At 34.8% G+C, this 19,424-nt stretch overlaps 1 protein-coding gene across 1 annotated transcript; it reads right to left on the minus strand.

The window, feature by feature from the left end:
- Nucleotides 1-4,299: 4,299 nt before the first annotated feature.
- Nucleotides 4,300-18,100, minus strand: LOC134237616 (chromatin assembly factor 1 subunit A-like). The gene is made up of 14 exons (XM_062719743.1): nucleotides 17,940-18,100; nucleotides 17,557-17,631; nucleotides 14,511-15,193; nucleotides 13,951-14,192; nucleotides 10,829-10,887; nucleotides 10,363-10,457; nucleotides 9,871-9,999; nucleotides 9,278-9,354; nucleotides 8,864-9,035; nucleotides 8,519-8,596; nucleotides 7,894-7,998; nucleotides 6,439-6,603; nucleotides 5,939-6,068; nucleotides 4,300-5,456 (listed from the first exon to the last, which is right to left on the minus strand). Exons 1-14 carry the CDS (start codon nucleotides 17,974-17,976, stop codon nucleotides 4,459-4,461), a joined length of 3,045 nt encoding a protein of 1,014 aa, XP_062575727.1. The 5' UTR covers nucleotides 17,977-18,100; the 3' UTR covers nucleotides 4,300-4,458.
- Between the last annotated feature and the right edge of the window lie 1,324 nt (nucleotides 18,101-19,424).

A 19,424-nucleotide genomic window follows, 5' to 3' on the forward strand; every position in this document is an offset into this window, starting at 1 on the left:
AACTCTAAGATCAAGAATATAAGAAGTATGAAAGCCCTAGTACCAACTGTTTAAAGGGGCATTGTGGCAACCACTATGAAAAAATTACGAACTTTGAAAAAAAATTTCAAAGTGCGTTATTTTTGGGACACACTCAACGCACTTTGAAAAAAATTTTTAGAGTGCGTTAAGAGTGTACATAAACATTTTTTTTACCACGGGGACTTATTACGCACTTGGAAAAAAAAATATGTGTAAAACAAGAAATTCTAATGTTTGAATTTAGTTATTGAGAGAATCAATTTGTAATAATTATATCTTTCGAAAACCTTTTTAATTTACATGTACACTGTACTCATTTAACCTCATTGAGAAAAGGAGAAGGCGAGTAGAAGGTATCTTAGCCTAACTCTTTTTTTTAATTATTATTATACTTTGTACATACTAGTAGCTGTTTGGTGCCAAATTGAAAGTAATCCCCCCTCCCCAAGGTAAGTCCAATTTTCAATGCCTATAATATTTCATCTTTACAAAATATTTGTGTGCCTAAGCCCTTTCCCCCCTTCCCGGTATAAATGCCTATGTTTCACACAAATATATGTATTTGCATAACTGGTATGACGTTGAAAACTTTCAATAAATTTAGTTTACATAAAATGCATGCAAACTGAAAAAAAATAATTACAGTAAATCATTTGAGAAAGAAAGAATTTTCAAAGCATAGAAAAATCAAAATCGCTCACTTTAAAATCCGGAAGTAACCTCATCACCGAAGAGTTGTCAAAAAGATTCAATTATTTATCATGCCTACGATTTGCAAGAATATTGACCAAGCCATACACATCTTTCAAAGTGCGTTAATATGGTCCATATCAACGCACTTTGAAAAGAAATTTTATTTTTTTCAAAGTGCGTTGATTTGGTCCCAAATTTAAAGCACTTTGAAAATTTTTTTCAAAGTGCGTAATTTTTCAAAGTGCGTTGTAACACAGTTTCAACTAAAATTTCAAAAATCTATTTTTCCATTTTTACAAATATTTAACAAGAGTCTTTCTTATGATTATCAAAAATGAACGTCAGTTGTCGAGATACAAGACAGATTTAGAGCTCCAAACCTTTGTTCTGTAAACAATTAGGCCCGTGTCATGTTTTTGTTATACATGTGTTAATATGCTAATGTATGTTCGTTCAGAGTAGATAATTTCAATAAAGAAGTTAATTTTAAATACGATTCGACACTTTCTATTGCTTTGCTGAATTTCATTTTGTTATAAATGATATTTTCTATATGTAAACAATAACAAGGCACGAGCCTTGATTACCTTATGAAGAACTTTAAGTTCTGTATCTTGTATCAAATGATGTTCAAATTTTTGCTAATCATTAGATGATGCCTAAGGTAGGAATTGTAAAAATTAAAATTGTTTTTAAAAATCAATTGAAACTGTGTCCATGCCCCTTTAAAAGTTATGGCCAAGGTTAAAGTTTATATATTAATGGTAAAAATTGGTCAAACTCCAAGTCTTTGGTGGTACCCAAAGGAAGGTCCTTGTCACAAGGAATATACTTTCGAAATACTAGTATTAAAGTCATATATCCCCATCCACTCAAAAGTTATGGGCAAGGCCATGCTTAAACAAGAGGCCCCTGGGCCTTATAGGTCACCTGAGCATCATGCAACCACTTTCCAATGAATGAATTAATTGGTTCATGTTTTACACTAGACACCATGGCATTCACAATTTTGAAAGAGGCACCATTGCTAATCATAACTAATCACTTAGCAATATATTGCTTAGTTTGGTTACTTAATACCCATAGGCATTTCAACTAATCAGTAATATTCAGCAATAATCACCAGTAATGACACTACCACACATGAACCCTTGACCTTTGGTCCACACATTTCACAATTTTGGAAAAGGCAACCTTGCTTATCAAAAATGTTTAATTGATACCAAGGAGCAGATTTCAAACAATTTCATCATATAAGTAGAGTCCCCCCTCTATGGTACCCCTGACCTATAGGGGCCTTAAAATCCACAATTCTGGCAGAGCCCTTGCTCATGTATTTTCACTATATAATCAATTGAGCCCCGCCCTAACACCAGAACCCCAGACCCTGGGGCCATAACAGGCGTGGATCCAGAAATTTTTTCCAGGGGGGGGGGGTCCACCCCAGTCAAAAAAAAAATCCAATCCCAGAAATTTCTTGACAAGCAAAAAAAATAAAAAAAAAAAAAAGAAAAGAAAAGAAAAACCTAAACTCGCACAAACGTCAAAAACCTATTTCATGGTGTGTGTGTGTGTGTGTGTGGGGGGGGGGGGGGTAGTGGTGACTTTTATTGCCTCAAATCTTTCACTTTTCATACCCATTTCACATATATTCGTGTTCACCGGGAGGGGGAGGGGGGTCAGCGCTTTCCAGGGGGGTCCATGGTAACTTTTTTCTTTTTTTTTTTAGCATATACATTTTTTAACCGGGTAAATTCCAGGGGGGGGGGGGGTCCTGACCCCCCCCCCCCCCCCCGACCACCCCCCCCTTCTAGATCCGCGCATGCATAAAATTAACAATTTTCGAAGAGGCTTTCTTCTTCATCATAACTATTTACTTAGTTAGTTTGTTTAAATACCCAGGAGCAGAGAAGAAGATTTTGAAAGAAGTTCTGCACTTTCTCTACATAATCAATAGAGCCTCGCCCTTAACCTGGGGCCCAAAAATTCACAATTTTGGAAGATGCATTCCTCATCATCATAACTATGTACTTAGTTTATTTAATACCCAGGAGCAGAGAAGAAGATTTTTAAAGAAATAATGCATTTTCACTATACAATCAATAGAGCCCCGCCCTAACACCATTACCCCTGACCCTGGGGCCATGAATTTCACAATTTTGGTAGATGACTCAATGCTCATTACATTCATGCTAACAGTTTGACTGCTTGATGTCCAGTAGTAAAGAAGATTTTTAAAGATTGCATTAATTTTAGTGGTTTTAGTCCAACCCCTCAGGCCCCACGGGAAAGGGGGGGGGGGCAGGGACCATGAAATTCACAGTTTTTGTTTACCTTCACCCATAGATGCTTGATGCTAAATGGTGAAAATTGGTTGAGTGGTTGCAGAGAAAAGGCTGCAAATGGTCAAATATTAAAACACAAGATGCACACCGCACGACTACGAACGAAAATGGATAGTTTACTCCGGTGGCCTAAAAATTGGTTGCCTTTTCAGAACTGACTAAAAAAAGCCTTGCTCAAAACTTTTATTTTTACATTCCAGGACACAATTTTTTTTCTCCCCTTTTTTCATCTTAAATTCCTTCACAAATATGTTGAAATTTTCTGGAAAAAAAGATTTTCCTACCTACCTACCGACCCAATAATTGTATCCCGAGTCAGGAGAGGGCACGCAAACATCATTTTAAAGACGGCCCTAGGTTAATGTTTTTATGGACAGACAGGACAAAAACTATACACTGTATCCCCGAAATCTTCGATAACGGGGGCATAAAAAGATGAATTTATGTCTTTGTTTCACTTTACAGATGAGCTAGTACAATTACCAAAAGAAAGAGCGAAAATTTGTTTACATTCAAAATCTTTATCAGAACAAGAGATGTTTGTAAAACACATGCCCCTCCCACAAATTGGAATTTTTCCAAGTCCAAGGGGCATAACTCTGTCAAAAATGGCACGATCGTCCCCAAAACAGAAGTTGACCTAGATTTTTATCTGACAATTCTGTCTACTAAATTTCATTTCAGTATATGCAACCTCTGCGAAAAAAATGAACGGAAACTGCAAATAATCCAAGTCCAAGGGGCATAGCTCTGTCAAAAATACTGCGATCGTACCCAAAACAGAAGTTGACCTAGATAGTCATCTGATAAATCTGTATACTAAATTTCATTTCAGTATGTGCAACCTCTGCGAAGAAAATGAATGGATTCTGCAAATAATTGGAATTTTTTAACTTTGAACTTCTGGACTTTGAAACATTCTTATTTGGGAGAAGGGGGGCATGTGTTTTACAAACATCTTTTGTTTATATATAGGATTCATTTTCTCTAGTGAGAATTAAATTTGTAAAAGAACGACACCAAAACCTTGATCTTTTTCAGCAACAAGTTTTCACACCCCATCCCCTTACTTTTGGAGAGGTAACTTAATTTTTTTTCCTAAATTTTCCTGATTTTATTGCTGCCACTAGCCAGTGTCTATCTAGTACTTGATTTTTTTGTTTACATGCACTCATATAGATGCATCGGGTCTCTGACAAATGTAAACAAAAAAGGATTTTAAAAAAATTTATAAATACTTTTTACTCTATACAAAAGTATATTGGTTTTATAAAGCAAATTACTACATAAATGAATAAATATTGTTCAAAATTGAGTTGCACAAAAATTGTCTTTTACATTCAGACACAAATCAAAATTTCTTGAGCTTCATGTCCTTCTCATATCACAACTGTGTTTTTTAGTCCAACACAATAGCTTCCCTGGAATTCTCTCCTGTGGTTTGAACATCAGAAGTTGCCTCACTGTTATTAGCCTTTTCATCAGAACCTGCAGGTATTGCTGACTGATTAGCTGGTACCAGTTTCGTCTTGCTGGAGCTGGGGCTAGAAACAGTATCAACTTTTCCTGTGTCCTGGTTAGTGGTTCCCGCCTTTTTCCCTGCCGAGGGCTGACTGGACATCAAGACTAACCGCTTGCTGTCCTTAGGTGAAGACCCGGTGGACACCATCTTCCACTGCTGAGGCCTGGAGGGGGAGAAGAAATTCAGCTTGGGTTGGTCTGATTTGGACTCCTCTTTGGACTGTGCAGCTGTTTTCTGTTGAGGTACCTCGGTGACCTTGACGGCCTGCTCTGCAGTTTTGGCAGCCTGTTCGTCTGCTTGTTTCTGTTTATTGGCGAGAGCTGCAGCATTAGCCGCTGCGAACTGAGCTTGTAGGGCAGAAGGAGACATGGGTCTAGCAAACTGGGTGATGGAGACAGTTGGAGTTTTACGGCCAGCATTTATCTGCTCCTCGACCTTAGGTTTAATGGGGGTCTTCTTGGGTTGACTGATGAACTCCCAAGCACTAGGTACAGGCAAATCCTTAAGGTTGTATTGTTCTAGCACTGAATCATTCACGTACCAGCAGATTTTTTTGTAGGAGTCTCTTTTCTCCCTGGTAGCTATTGAGGTAATCTTCATTTCCAGCTGCCTTTTTGAGATACTGAATTCATCCTCAGATTCCGAGTTTGGCTTCGTTTCGGGGCCCTCTTTCGCATCCGATTCATCCAGATTGACAGTTTTGGATTCATCGGGTTTTTTAACACTCTCCTCTACCTCCATCTTTTCCTCTGATTTTTCATTGACTTCCATTTGTTTTTCGTTTGTTTTGTGTTTCCAGTATAATCGGAATTCCTTGACTAGTTTTTTAATCCCTGCTAGGTTTCCATGAACAAGTCTAATAAGATCTGGCATGGCTGAAAATGACAAAAAAGAAACGTTATTTCCCAGTAATGACTACCTTAATACAGACATTTCTAATGACAGTCTATGTTTACATCAAAATTTATGATGTTCTGAATCTCAAATCCTGTTGGAATGAATCATATCCTACATTTTAAAAACGAATCAATGTTCCTTTTTTTTTTCTTCACTAGTTTAATTAAGATTTTTGGTGCAAATAACCACTTTCTTTTTCAAGTAATTAAGAATTTAAAAAAATGTATACTGTTTTTCGCAATCAGCTGTTTTCATACTTTTTCCACATGGGATTTATTTGTACTGATTTTAAATATTAATAATTTGGTACTATAAAATACATCATATTTATCTGTAGCTGGCACAATAAAAAGTGCATTCAAGACATATAATGACAATCCGAGAAATTCGCACAATTTTCCACCTGTGTACTAAACAGAAAGTCTCATGTCTACAGAATTATGCCCCCTTCAGTTCTGACCTTCCTCAGGGACGGGTTTACACTGCCCCTTCTTACTCTCCTCCTTCTTCTCTGATGGAGTGTTCTCAGCTTTCTTGGACCTGGCCTTTGTAAAACTGGTGTCAATTGGTTGATCAACGAGAGGAACAGCCTGAAATAAAATCAACTCAGCTTTAGTGGTATCATAAATTACTGAACGTAAGCTGTATAAATTTGTATGTGTACATACACTTTAATTAAGCAAATGCGCTGGATATGGCAAGGATGGCATTAAGATGGATTTAATGTTATACAAGTCCACTTTTTTCCTTTTATCAAATTGGCTTCACCAAAAACATTCTTAAATGTTGATATTTATAACAAGAAATCACTACATGAGCATATATGTCTATTTATCTCAATTTCAATTTCATCATCATAAATCTTGCTAATTCACCTATGAACATCATATATACACTGTAACTCCCTCTTGCATCACATTCCTTTAATATAAGAAATACATGTCTATGTTTATATAGTACCTTGTAAATAGCCAGTTTTTCCTGCAGGTCTTTCTGTAGTTCGTGTACAGCATGTTCCCAGAAGCAGCCCATGATGATGGGTAGGGCAGGGGTTGTCTGTCTCTTCAGCTCCATCTCCCACTGCTCTAGCTTCTTTCTACACCTCATCTTCAAATCAGTCGCCTCCTACATAAAACAAATCCCCCAATAAAGAATGATCCTTTCAAAAAATTCATAAATAACTTTTTTAACTATATCATCAATCATTAACAATGCTTGTACAAAAAAAAAAAAGATTGAAAATTTTCAAGTTTCATGAAGAAAGAAACAATTCTTAAGGATACACCAAGGGTTTCAAAAGGGCAAAGTTTAAATTCCTTGTAATTCTTTCATAAACAAAGATAACATATTAAAAGTATATATCATTTGAAAGCTTATTAAATTTACTTTTTAATGATCTTTATTTAAATTTTCATTTTTATCTTATTAAAAAACTATTATATTTCAATGTAAATATTAGTGCATTTATATTTTATAAATCAACTTTTTCATATTCCACCTCTCAAAGTAAAAATTTTGCCTCAATGTAGATTAAAGATTGAACTTTAAAACCGTATCTCAGATTTTTGATAAATCTTCTTATTCAAAAGTTACATCCATTTGTCTTTCAATGTTACCAATTTATAGGCCAAATTCTGCATTTCCCCCAATAATTCTAGAACTGAGCAAGATATCAAAAATCTGAGATACGGTTTTGTGAATACACATTTGAGACGCATTCAGGCCAGTTTTCAGAGAAATTGGTCAATAAATAAGGGAGCTGAATCCTTTGAAATAATACCACTAACTGTCTGATCTTACTTTACAGTAGAGGGCAAAAACCCATTACACAACAAAGTCTGCCAAAGCTAGAAATATATGACACCTTGGAGATTCAGCTTTGGATACCTGTCACTTATCCATATTTCCTATGCATATTCACAAGAATGGGAGGTTCTATTCTGTATTTAGGTGCTTTTAATGAAGTAAAATAGGTTAATTCTGAATCAGAAAGATTTCCCAGCAAAATGGCAAGAGCTAAGCTCCACCTCCTATTTCATGGTCATTAGTGACCTGTTACATCTCCTTCCCTAAATCTAGAGTCCCTGTAGTTTAATTACTGATACTCTCTGTGTGGCTCGTGAAGAATTCCCCATGTGGTCACAGTGATTTATTGCTCCTATCAGAAGCAGACAGTTACAGACCAAATCAGAATCTTCAATAACGGCACATTCACATGTGTTAGTGTTTATGTTTGATTATTGTTAAATAATTAGAAAAACCTTTTATTAATCAGCAAGAATTTTTCATGCGTTATAAAGCAGTAATTAGCATTGTTTTCTTAGCCAAAAATCTCAAATTTGACAAAAATCTTGAAAAAAGCCTTTGGTGTATCCTTAATGTCAGCTTCAATGTCCACAGAATTGTGAAATTCACCTCTTCCTCATCTTCACAGCCTTCCCCCTCTGAGAGGTAACCATGAGGAACCATCCAGTCTGCCTCTTCATCCTCCTCATCCTCATTGTTCTCCTCCTCTTCTCCCTGAAACAACCAATCGAATGAAGCCAAACTGTAGCTATAGCCAATCAAATCAAACTGTAGCTACAGCCAATCAAATCAAGCCAAACTGTAGCTGTAGGCAATTGAATCAAACTGTAGCTACAGCCAATCAAATCAAACTGTAGCTGTAGGCAATTGAATCAAACTGTAGCTACAGTCAATCAAATCAAACTGTAGCTACAGCCAATCAAATCAAACTGTAGCTCCAGTCAATCAAATCAAATTGGACAGTAGCTAGTCAATTGAATCAATATAAACTGTAGTTACACTGTACTACCTATCAAATCAAACTGATGTGTAGCTACAGCTAATCAAATCAAACTGGTGTAGCTACAGTAAATCAAATCAAACTGAACTGAACTGTAGCTACAGCTAATCAAATCAAACTTGGACTGTGGCCATAGCCATTCAAATGAAATTAATTTCTAGAAGCCATGAATAACCAGTAATCTAATGGAATCATTCAAATCAATTTGATGTCTGAGACTGGGATTGTTTTTACCTCTGAAGCTGACAGACTTTCCCCTGGCTCCTCTTCTTCCCATTCATCATCACTGTCTACCTCATAATCAAACAAGTCCTAAAACAGAACATATCATAAAGTATCAATTATGTCATCACCATATACCTCATAGTCAAACAAGTCCTAAAACAAAATACATCTCATTAAGTATCAATTACATGTAGGTCATAATTGTATACTTCATAGTCAAACAAGTCCTGAAACAAAATACAACATTGAAGAGCATCATATCTTGAGAAGGAGAAGGGTAATACAATCAACACTTTTAAAAAGCAGATCCTATAAAATTTCCTCTGCCTGAATACACTGTTAGTCTTTCCTTACATTGTCCATTTTGAATGGGTTCCTTGGACTTAGTTTGCTGCTCCTCTTTCTCCATGTACCGTAGTAGGGGGGTCGGTAGTTCATGTGGAACTGTAGCAGTTTACAGTGGTAGGTGATGCTCTTTACCGTCTCTGAGTCGTGGACCAAAACAACCTCATCCTCCTTAGTCCTACTAATATACAAAGATCAAAATTGCTGAAGCAGTTGTCTTGGATCCTATTAGTTTTCTTCTTTTTGCAGTATTTTCTATGATAATCAGGGCTTTTTTTACAATTATAACTTCTTTCAGGAGACATTCAATATCAAATTGTCCCATTTTTCATATCAGGGTCTAGAGATACAATATTTCATGTATTTGATTTTTATCAATGATTACTTATAAATTTTCATTGGTCATTCTGGCTGATCACATACTTGTCAGGAGTTCCCTTGTGCTTCCTGGGTTTAAATTTACCACCCCTCAGCTCTGAAATGTACAGATCCTTCACATCCTACAATGTAAACAGGAAAAAAATTCTTTATTCAATTATTGACAGCCATGACTCGAGAAAAAGTATGGTACAAGTAAACTTGAAATTTCCTCACTTTGCATGTACCGTATAAGTGGAAATTTTAGCGAGACGCAAATTTAGCGATTTGTCCTTAGAAATTGGTATTTTATTTTTAGAAAGATGTAATTTTAGCAATTTTTATGAGCTCACTATATAAATAAATACAAATAAAGCGCAATTAATTTTAAGCGATATTAAATGTTAGCGATCTTGGCACCCTCGTTAATAATGCCAAAATTAAATCCTCGCTAACATTTCTGCTTATACGGTATTTTAGTGTGCAACGTGACAATGGTAATGTTATTCTTAAAAATCTTGTAAAACTATAAAACAAGCCAAAGACGGGTTTAGGTATGAAAAAAATTCCAAAATGTGCTAACATTTACTTGCATAGGTCTATATGTCCATAGTATGATATGATAAATTTTGTCATACATTACATGTAGGTACATGTACCTGCTTCTGAAGACACTGGTCCAGCTTCTCCTTGGACTCTGAGTCCAACCCCTTCCTTATTTTGGGAGCTAGCAGCATGTCCTTCTTCACCTCAAATGGCATGAACATCCCCACTGGCTCTCTGCTGGTCTACAAAAGTATTCAAAAATATCGTGACAGAATGGCATAACAACTTTTAGCTACAGCTCTTACAAATTACAAAATGTAATTCATGAACATAAATTGATCATCTGTCACTGTCATTTCTCATTAGCTCAGTGGTTAGAGCATTAGCTCAGTAAAACAGGTGCCCTGGATTAGAGTCCTGGCTGAGACTTGATTTTTATTCTAACCACTGAGACACTGAGAACCAGTGTATTCACACACCTGTAAAACAGTTGATACATCTATTTTTCAAGTCTTCAGAAAAATAAAGAACACTAGAAAGTGAACTTTATTTGCTGATTATTTTTTTTTTGTACATTTACCTCTTTTCTGTTCACATGACTTTACCTTTGCTGTTGGGGAAGTTTTAGGTTTGACAAAGAAATTTGTAAAGGATTCCTTCAGCTTCTGCTCTTTTTGTCTCTGGAAAAAAAAAGAATTCACTTTCAAGCATTATTTCTTTCTTAACAATTGCAATTCACAATTAAAAGAATATATGGAAATTCTCTTTATTCTGGCTTTGTTCACAGGACAAAAATTCAATGAAGCTTCCTCTCTGTTTGTGTCATTTGGGGGAGGGGGGAGAGGGAGAGAGAGAGATGGAGAACAAAAGAGTGCGGGGCTAAAGCTCCTGTGGATCTCCGTAATGGTGCAAGCGCAGAGTGAATCACATGGTAGATATTTTCTGACAAAATTCCCATTGGTTACAAGTGCTTTAAAACATTCAACAAAACCAGAAAATCTTTTTCATTGTCTTTTTAAATGAAAATGCCAATTTCCTGTAAAAACAATTCATTTGTTTTTTTGTTCTTACTTTGAATAAATTTTTTAATCATACAGAACTTATCTCTTTCGAACTTCCTTGTTTCGGCCCTGTGTTTAAAAATGCTCATAATATGTTCAAAATATATAGCAAAGCAGTGCAAACAAATATGGTTAAATCAAATTAAAGGGAAATTAGGGGGAAAAAAATATTCATCTCACGTACATTTAAAAGTTATATAATTAACAAGTTTTCCAGCAAACAATTAAATTTAAAATACACGCATTTCATTGGAACTATAATGAAATGTACATCTGCTTCAAACAGAGCCACCGTTGGAAATTTAATTTGATGGAAAAACTTCTTGTTTCTTTTTCTTCTCTTCATTCTGTGATTTTATCTTTTTCCTTCTTTTGCTATAAGAATAACATAACCTAATTATATATACATGTATTTATAAAAAAGTAGACAATCTTCATATAATGTGTCAAACAAATCAATTAAATTTTTAATTATACACTTTGGAATATCATTGTTTGTGGATTCCATGGGTCACCCTTATCAAAGAATTTACATTCCCATTAAGAAGTACCGTATTTGGGGGAATACAATACGCACTTTTTTCCTAAAATAAATTTCTGTTATACATCACAATGGGATTTTGATAAGTTTTTCTTTAGGGAAACACGGCTATCATACGTGCATTGTCCAAGAGACATATACAACTTCTTTTGTTTATTGTCATTTTTAAAGAAAGTTATTGTTGGAAGGTATGCTTGTTAAAAATACAACTTTCATAATATTTTGATACTAAAATGACATGAAAAAGCAAGTAAAAATTAATTTGAGCTCCATGTTTATCGTCTCCGTGTAGGCCGCCATTACCGATGCTATTTTAAATTAACACATTCCTTTGTCACGTGCTTGTTCAAGGTTACATATGCACCCTATCTGGTTGACAAAGTAATAAGTCATTTTTTAATGAAATACAATAAAATAAAAATTTTATTTTAGTTTTTTAACTCAGTGAAAATTCACTGCACAAAACTTATACGAGTGTGACTAAAATGGGGACAAGCGGGCTGGGCCGGGAATCTCTGGAAACCGGGTTTTTGACAATAACGAAATAAATACTTGCAAAGAAACTTACACATAGTTAATAACCATACGATTTGAGCGAGTTATAACTCAAAATGTTGTTTTCAATGCTTATCGCCGATTGACCTTGACCAGGTGACTAAAATTAGCGACCGGTTTACCTAGATTTTTAATTTCAATATATTCACAATTATTACTTTTGGTTCTTTGAAATTCAATTTAAACTACTTAAATCATCTGACTGTTTTAATAATATATCCCGATAATTGAAAATAACATTTTTTAATCGCAAACATTCACCCGGGACAAACCTTTAATTTCCGAAATACTTATCAGAGGATGTTAGCTATTACTTACGTTTATTCACTTTCATCCTGATGGAAATTGGACAATATGAACACGAACTCAGAATATTTGAATTCATTGAAACTCCCAGCTAATACCTGGGCGTATACCAAGCTAGCTGTGCAGACATTATCAAATTTAATGATAATAACTTCATCAGGAATATTAATTTGTCTTTTAATGAATCTTCCAAGCCAGGTGTGCTGACATTACCCCGTTTATTAATTTCAAATTAATACGTGAACACCAAGCTAATTGTGCAGAAAAAAACTTGTCAATGATATAATTAAAATAAAATTTGACTGTGGTTTGATTTGCATATTTTTATTATTTTTTCCAATTTATTTTTTAAATGTATCAGTCAATGACTATGAAAAAAAATCTACATTCTTTCTCTGTCAATAATCCGGAATCATTAAGTTTGTCCCGGGCAAACGCGTCCGGTTTTGACCTGTCCCGGGTCTACAAAAAATCACAAAAACCCTAATAATCGACATTTAATTTCATAATGATTGAAAAATTTAACTATTTTAAGTTAATGATCAACCAACAAATGCAAATACCCCACACGTTTTCAATGCATTAAGCTTTAAATCGCGAAAATGAGTAAACTGGGCTCGCTACCCATTTTAGTCACCTGGAAAAGGACAATCGGCGATAAGCATTGAAAAACACAACATTTTGAGTTAAAACTTTCAGCAAAGGCAAATCGTATGGTTAATTACTATGTCCGTAAATTTCATGAAGAACGAGTATTTATTTCGTAATTGTCAAAAACCCGGTTTGGTTACAAGTGCTTTAAAACATTTTAGTCAAAACCAGAAAATCTTTTTCATTGTCTTTTTACACACGTGCGCTGGTCATGGGATAATTACCTTCAACACTCGTTACACCCCTCCATGCAATTTTTCTTCTTTCAAAGCAATTTTTACAGTTATAGCGATGATTATTTTCACTGTCCTTTTAATTGCTTTGGTTATTTTTTTTAAAAAATGCTCATAGTACCTTTCATGTGTGAGCGTGTGTTATTACGACACATTAAACAATTAAACACTTGTCAAATGTAATTTTACCTTATCTTATACTTATCCAACCCTTGTTTAGATAATTGAGATTTAACAAATTAAATATGAAGTAAGCTAAAACTTAAGTGTTATCATTTATTCGTACATTAGAGTAAAACTTATATAATCTAACAAGTTTTCCAGTTAAACAATTTCCTTGGATTTAAAATATGTTCCTTACTCATTGGAACCAAAATTAAATATGACAACTGTTTAAACTTGCAACAATATCTCATGCCTTGTTGATATAAAATTATTTCACCAAAGAATTATATGGCCATTTATTATTTCAAAATCACCGTGTGCTTCAAAAATAAATTCTGTTAACACCTTTACGCAACATTATCTTGTGCTTTGTTGAAATCTCTGAATAAATAATTTTCTTCTTTTGCTATATGGAAATTAACATAACCAAATTATATATAAATGTATTTGAAAAAAATGTGTGACTGTAAATTTATGACATATAATGTGTCAAACAAATCAATTAAATTTTTAATGATATACTTTGGAATATCATTGTTTGTGGATTCCATGGGTCACCCTTATCAAAGAATTTACATTCCCATTAAGAAGTATTTATCAATATAATTATTCACTGAATCTTCTAAATATGTGAGTCACCCACAAAATACTTTCCCTTTGAACCAACAAAAATGTTCTTACCCAAGAACATTGAACCCATAGATTCCATAGTAATTAAATATTAATTTTACCTTCTCCTCTTGTTTCTGTCTCTCTTTTTCTGCCTTGGCCTCTTCTCTCTCTTTCTTCAATCTCTCTTTCTCGCGCTCTTTCTCCATTTTCTCTTGTTCTTTTTTCTGTCGTTTTTCTTCCATTTGCTTCTCTTTTTCTTCCTTTATTTTTTGCCTTCTCGCATCTCTTTCCTGCTTTTTAGCATCAGACAACTGTAATTTGAAAATAAAGTTAAACATATAATTATTCCTTTAATAATTTACTTGAATCAATTTCAAATCAAAATGTTGACCAATATTTAGCATTTTTATAATCAGTATATAATACAGATTATAGACTATACTTCCTCCATTTTGAAATAATGCCTCTTGTACACGTGCATATTTGAAATTGATTTGCATATTGATTTCAGTGCTGAGCCTGATCATGAATTAATGACCTAGAATTTAACTTTTAAACAATTATTTCAGTTCTTTCTTCCTCTTTATAACTGTTGTCTTACCCTCCTTGGAGTATAACAACTGCCTTACCCTCCTTGGAGCTCGTTTTGCAGTACCAGGCGTACTGTCACTACAGCTGAGATCTGACGCCGACTTAGGGGTCTTGAGCAAAGAATCGGAGAGTTTAGAGGTTGGGGTCTTCAAGATAGAATCTGATGCTTTGTCCTTGGCTGGTGTTGCACAATCTGGGCTGGTGGAAGAATTCTCCGACTCATTTTGTGACTTCTCGTTCTCCTCTGCAGTTTCGTCCGCAGATTGAGAGTCGACTTCCATGTCATCTTGTTCTACTGGCTTTTTCTCTTCTGATTTTACTGGCGATTTTTGTTTTGTGGATTTCTGGGTTGTTTTAGGAATATTCTCTTTCTCCTTTTCTGTATCTGATTCATCACTCTCGATACAGATAGGGGAACCTTTCGATTCTGTAAAATCCACACCATCGTTTGTGGACGAGATCTCTTCCTGCGAGGTCCTACAGACAAATCTTTCTAAGGTGTTACGAATTTTATTTTTTCTGGATTGATGATCAGCCTCGGAACTAGAACTGACTTCAGACTCATTTATTTCTATAACTGCTTTTTCCTGTGATTTTGGAGTCTTTGAAGGTTTAGCACTAGGAGATTCACCATCAGACAGTTTGCGCTTCTTAGAACTGGGAGGTGTGTTACCTAACCCTGTCTTTGGCTTGACATCAACAGGTTTAAATGGTAGACGGCCTACAAAAACAAAATAAATATTAATGATGTCAAACAGATATTTATTGGTTTAAATTCAATACAGGTGACTCTCGATGGCTCGAACTCCCATCTATCGAAGTTCTCCATCTCTCGAAGTGAACCTCCAGTCCCGTTTTTTTTCCTCTATATAACTAAGCAAATTTACTCTTGATCTCTTGAACTTCTATTTCTCGAAGTTCTCTATCTCTCGAACCAAAATCTTGGTCCTGTTACACATCTTTCATTGAATTTTTCTCTCTATCTCTCGAAGTTTTGGTTGCGCGTGTATAATCGCGGCAATTAACCGTAAAATTGATGCAGCATCAGGACTTACCTGGAAAACAGTGAACGCCTGGGGCTGGCATGGAGGTGTTAATTGGGTGTTTACATAGATCACACTACACCTGGGCTGTGGGTCGTCCATGTGTTGATATAATTAATTAGTTATTATTGGTAAATTATAAACCAATTCACAACTTATTTTGACTTGAAACCAAGACGATAATTTTTAGAGAATAATTTTAAAGACATTCGTTTCAATAAGTTCCCATAGACTATGAACTTAAATTATTAGAGTCTACATAATCCCAGTATGGCAAATATTGCACAAGAAATTCCTTTCTCAAGGACTGAGTACCGATTAAGAAAAATAACAGGGCTCTCACACCACTTTTTGGGACTGGGGCCGGGGCCGTTCAAATTGGGAAAATTATCGTCATTTTGGGAAAAGTTGGATAACCAAAATTCATTTTAAAAAATCCTCAAATTTTGCTTTTCTAGCATTTTGTCATCAATTTAACTCATTTTAAATAAACAGTTAAACAGAACAAACATGGGTATGTAGGCTATTTATGAAAGTACATTAGCTTTGTCATTACTATCTTTGAGTGTTGATATTGCGGTTAAATGTCTTTCTGAGTGACAGTCGCTAGTCACATAATCCCGAATTTCCTTGATCACATGGACAACTTTGCTTACCAATACAGCGCGAGATTGAACATGCTGACACGTGGGTATGTTTCTAGGTGCAGCTTACTAATGTTTAAATGAAATGTCTATTTTTGAAACCAAAATGATGTTTTTTGTCGAAACTACTTGACAAGATACTCTGCACTCATAGTTAGTACACATTTTTGTAAAAACAATTATCTGGTTCCCCGAACCAGTTTATGAATGCATTTGTTGCGAACTAATAAAATAGTAGTACAGTTTCACTTTCATTTGCAGGTGTGTTTTGTTTGGGGTTTTTTTTTGCGATTAAGTTTCATGGACTTTTATTTTTTAATTAATATTTTGCTATGGAAATTGGGAAATTTACACCTTTCTTTTGGGAAAAAAGGTACCTTTTTTGCATTGGGAATGGGGCCGAATATCGGCCCCAGATTTAGAGAATCGAGAGCCCTGAAAAATCTTGTGAACACTGGTGAAGGACCCGATCAAGCCGCAGAATAGCCAAACCCACATATTGCTATTGGGGTTTCATGTAATCATGAAGGAAGAACAAATAAATATTGAAACTGTAGGAATATGTTTTATTTATTCGAAATACGACCATTGTTGTTGATGTCAAGTAAATTACCTGTAAAATACGATTGAAAATGTGCAATTTCTTTATTTACATATACTCCGGTATCTATAAAAGTAAAACATCGATGGTCAGAACTGAAAATTCTGGATTTTATTGGCTTTGTATCTCTGAGAGCAGGGATTTTCCACTCACTTTTGGGAATGGGGCCCAGGCCCTTGGAATTGTGAATTTAACGACATTTTATCACTAATTGGGAAATTTTATTGTTTGATGTTTTTCAAGAAATAAACACTAAGATGAATAATATTAATGTTTTACATAGTTATTATAGAGCTCTGAATCAAAGAATTGATCATTATAATAAAGATTTACACAATTTTCAAACCTGACCATGTTTATATATATTTTGTGAATTATGATCAAGTTAACTTCTTAAGATCTGCTGCATTCAAGAATTGAACATATGCAGTTCGTTTTTGGGAAAAAGGGAGGGGTTTTGCAATTGGGAATGGGGCCCATATTCGGCCCTACACGGGGCAGTGGAAAATCCCTGGAGAGTCTCGAACCCTTCGATCTCTCGAACCTTTCTCGCGGTCCCTTGAACTTCGAGAGATCGAGAGTCACCTGTATATAACCAATTTTTTTTTAATATCAAACACCGATGCCTGGTGGGACTTATGAAATAAATTTTCTAATTATTCAAGGTTAAGATATATTCATGAAAAAACAGTGTTTTGGGACTTTTAACAATCTGTAACATAAGTATGGTACCTTATATAGAAATTTAACTTCATACAACTACACTTTGGTAAATATTGAGCATAAATTATTTTACCTTGTTTCATCTGCATGAGATCTAGTTGTTTCAGCTTCTTCAGTGGTGGGCTTTCATCCCCCTCATGCAAATTGCCTTAAATTAAGATTTTCATTTATTGAAAGAGGTTTTCTTTTACTGTAAACGTAACGTACGTTTTTTAACACAAAAACTACCCCTCCCACCCAACACACCAGTAAAAAAAACCTTAGACAATCAAAGTTGTTCTGAGCTTACGGAAAATCACTCACTGCAATCAATATTTAGGCAAATAATAAATCACAGAATAGAATAAATTATTCTTCAATAAATCTAAAATTGTAAACATGGCATAATTAAGAAATAAAAAACTTAAACAAAAGATAATGAATAAATACTTCACAAAATTTTGATTTTATACAAACCATTTTTCTTGACTGCTGTGGTTTCTGCTTGAGCCATTCCCAATGAATGTTGTGCTTTGATCAGAATATATAAACAGTTTACTTGGCCGTCAGCAGAGTAAAGAAAAGAGGTTCGTAGTTGGCGGGAGATGAAACGCGCCGGTGAAAATATTTTTTTGATAACCACTGAAAATTTATGAAATTATATTTGATTCTATCTTGTCGAATACCAGCATCATTAAAAAATTTTTTATACAATTTATATATTTTTCAATAAGTTTTTTTTTCTTGACGCGATAAATTAAACCCATTATTTCGGATAAAAACGGAAATTTTTTAACGCGCGACTACTCAGACAAGTCTCTTTGAAGATCCACAACTGTTTCAAATATGAAGAACAAGCAAGAAACATCAAATAAATAAATGAATAAATAAATGAATGAATGAATGAATAAATGAATAAATAAATAAATGAATAAATAAATAAATGGCAAGACACATGCGCGGATCTAGAGGGGGGGTCGGGGGGTCAGGTGTAATTTACAAGGTTAAAAATGTATATACTAAAGTAGGAAAAAGTTACCATGGTCTCCCCTTGGAAAACGCTGAACCCCCCTGGTAAACGCGAATATGTGTGAAATTGGTATGAAAAGTGACAAATTTGAGGCAATACAAGTCACCACAACCCCCCCCCCCCCTCAAGAAATAGGTTTTTGACGTTTGGGCGTGTTTTTTTTTTTGTTTTTTTTTTTGCTGCTTGTCAAGGAATTTCTGGGATTGGATTTTTTTTTGACTGGGGTGGACCCCCCCCCCCCTGGAAAAAATTTCTGGATCCGCGCCTGAGACATATCGAAAAATGGGAAATGATGAATATAACAAAAGTTTAGCGGGAAAGAATACAATTACTTGAAAATTGCCTCGGTTGAGTACTGAGTCAAGGGATGTGAATTTAATTGACTGTCAAGAAACTGGGGCCCCTTTACGTTAATGCTTATTATATTCAGGAATAGGTAAGATGCTTGATAATTTCTTTCTACACCCCCCCCCCCCTCCCCGATCGAAACAAGTGTACACATAACATCGTTATACACCAAGAAGAAGTGGTCCTTTTAAATTTCAAATAGGAACTGCCAATAAAATTAATAGTAAGTACATGTACTTAAAAATATACATGTGGGTACATGTATATTCTTATAAAAATGGTAAGATTTTGAGAATTAGACTTTATGACATTTGGTTTAATTGTAGAAATTATATTATGCAGTTTATACAGTTTAAACAACGGTACATTTTGAAAATTAAACAATGAAATTGTCACAACTGCAGGCCAGCGTATACACCTATTTCATTCCGATGTTAGCGAGGTTTTATCCAGGAAACACACAAATTAACGACAACAGGAAATGCTACAGGAAAATCCTACATCTACCAGGGAAGCTGGGTCCATGTTTTCTTTTTAGATCTAAAATATAATTAACATATTAATTACCAAACAGACATTGTTGG

The sequence above is a fragment of the Saccostrea cucullata genome, unplaced genomic scaffold (genome assembly GCF_032062105.1).
Source record: "Saccostrea cucullata isolate Sc308-1 unplaced genomic scaffold, CSIRO_AGI_Scuc_v1 ctg396, whole genome shotgun sequence".
In the NCBI taxonomy this organism is placed as follows: domain Eukaryota; kingdom Metazoa; phylum Mollusca; class Bivalvia; order Ostreida; family Ostreidae; genus Saccostrea; species Saccostrea cuccullata.

What these genes read in the sequence shown, in the direction of transcription:
- LOC134237616 (XM_062719743.1), bottom strand. Translation starts at nt 17,976, where the DNA reads ATGGCTCAAGCAGAAACCACAGCAGTCAAGAAAAATG. An exon ending in AAAGTCTGTCAGCTTCAGAG is followed by an intron (nt 7,999 to 8,518) that starts GTAAAAACAATC and finishes TGGTTGTTTCAG; the next exon opens with GGAGAAGAGGAGGAGAACAA. An exon ending in AAAAACTGGCTATTTACAAG is followed by an intron (nt 6,069 to 6,438) that starts GTACTATATAAA and finishes ATTTTATTTCAG; the next exon opens with GCTGTTCCTCTCGTTGATCA.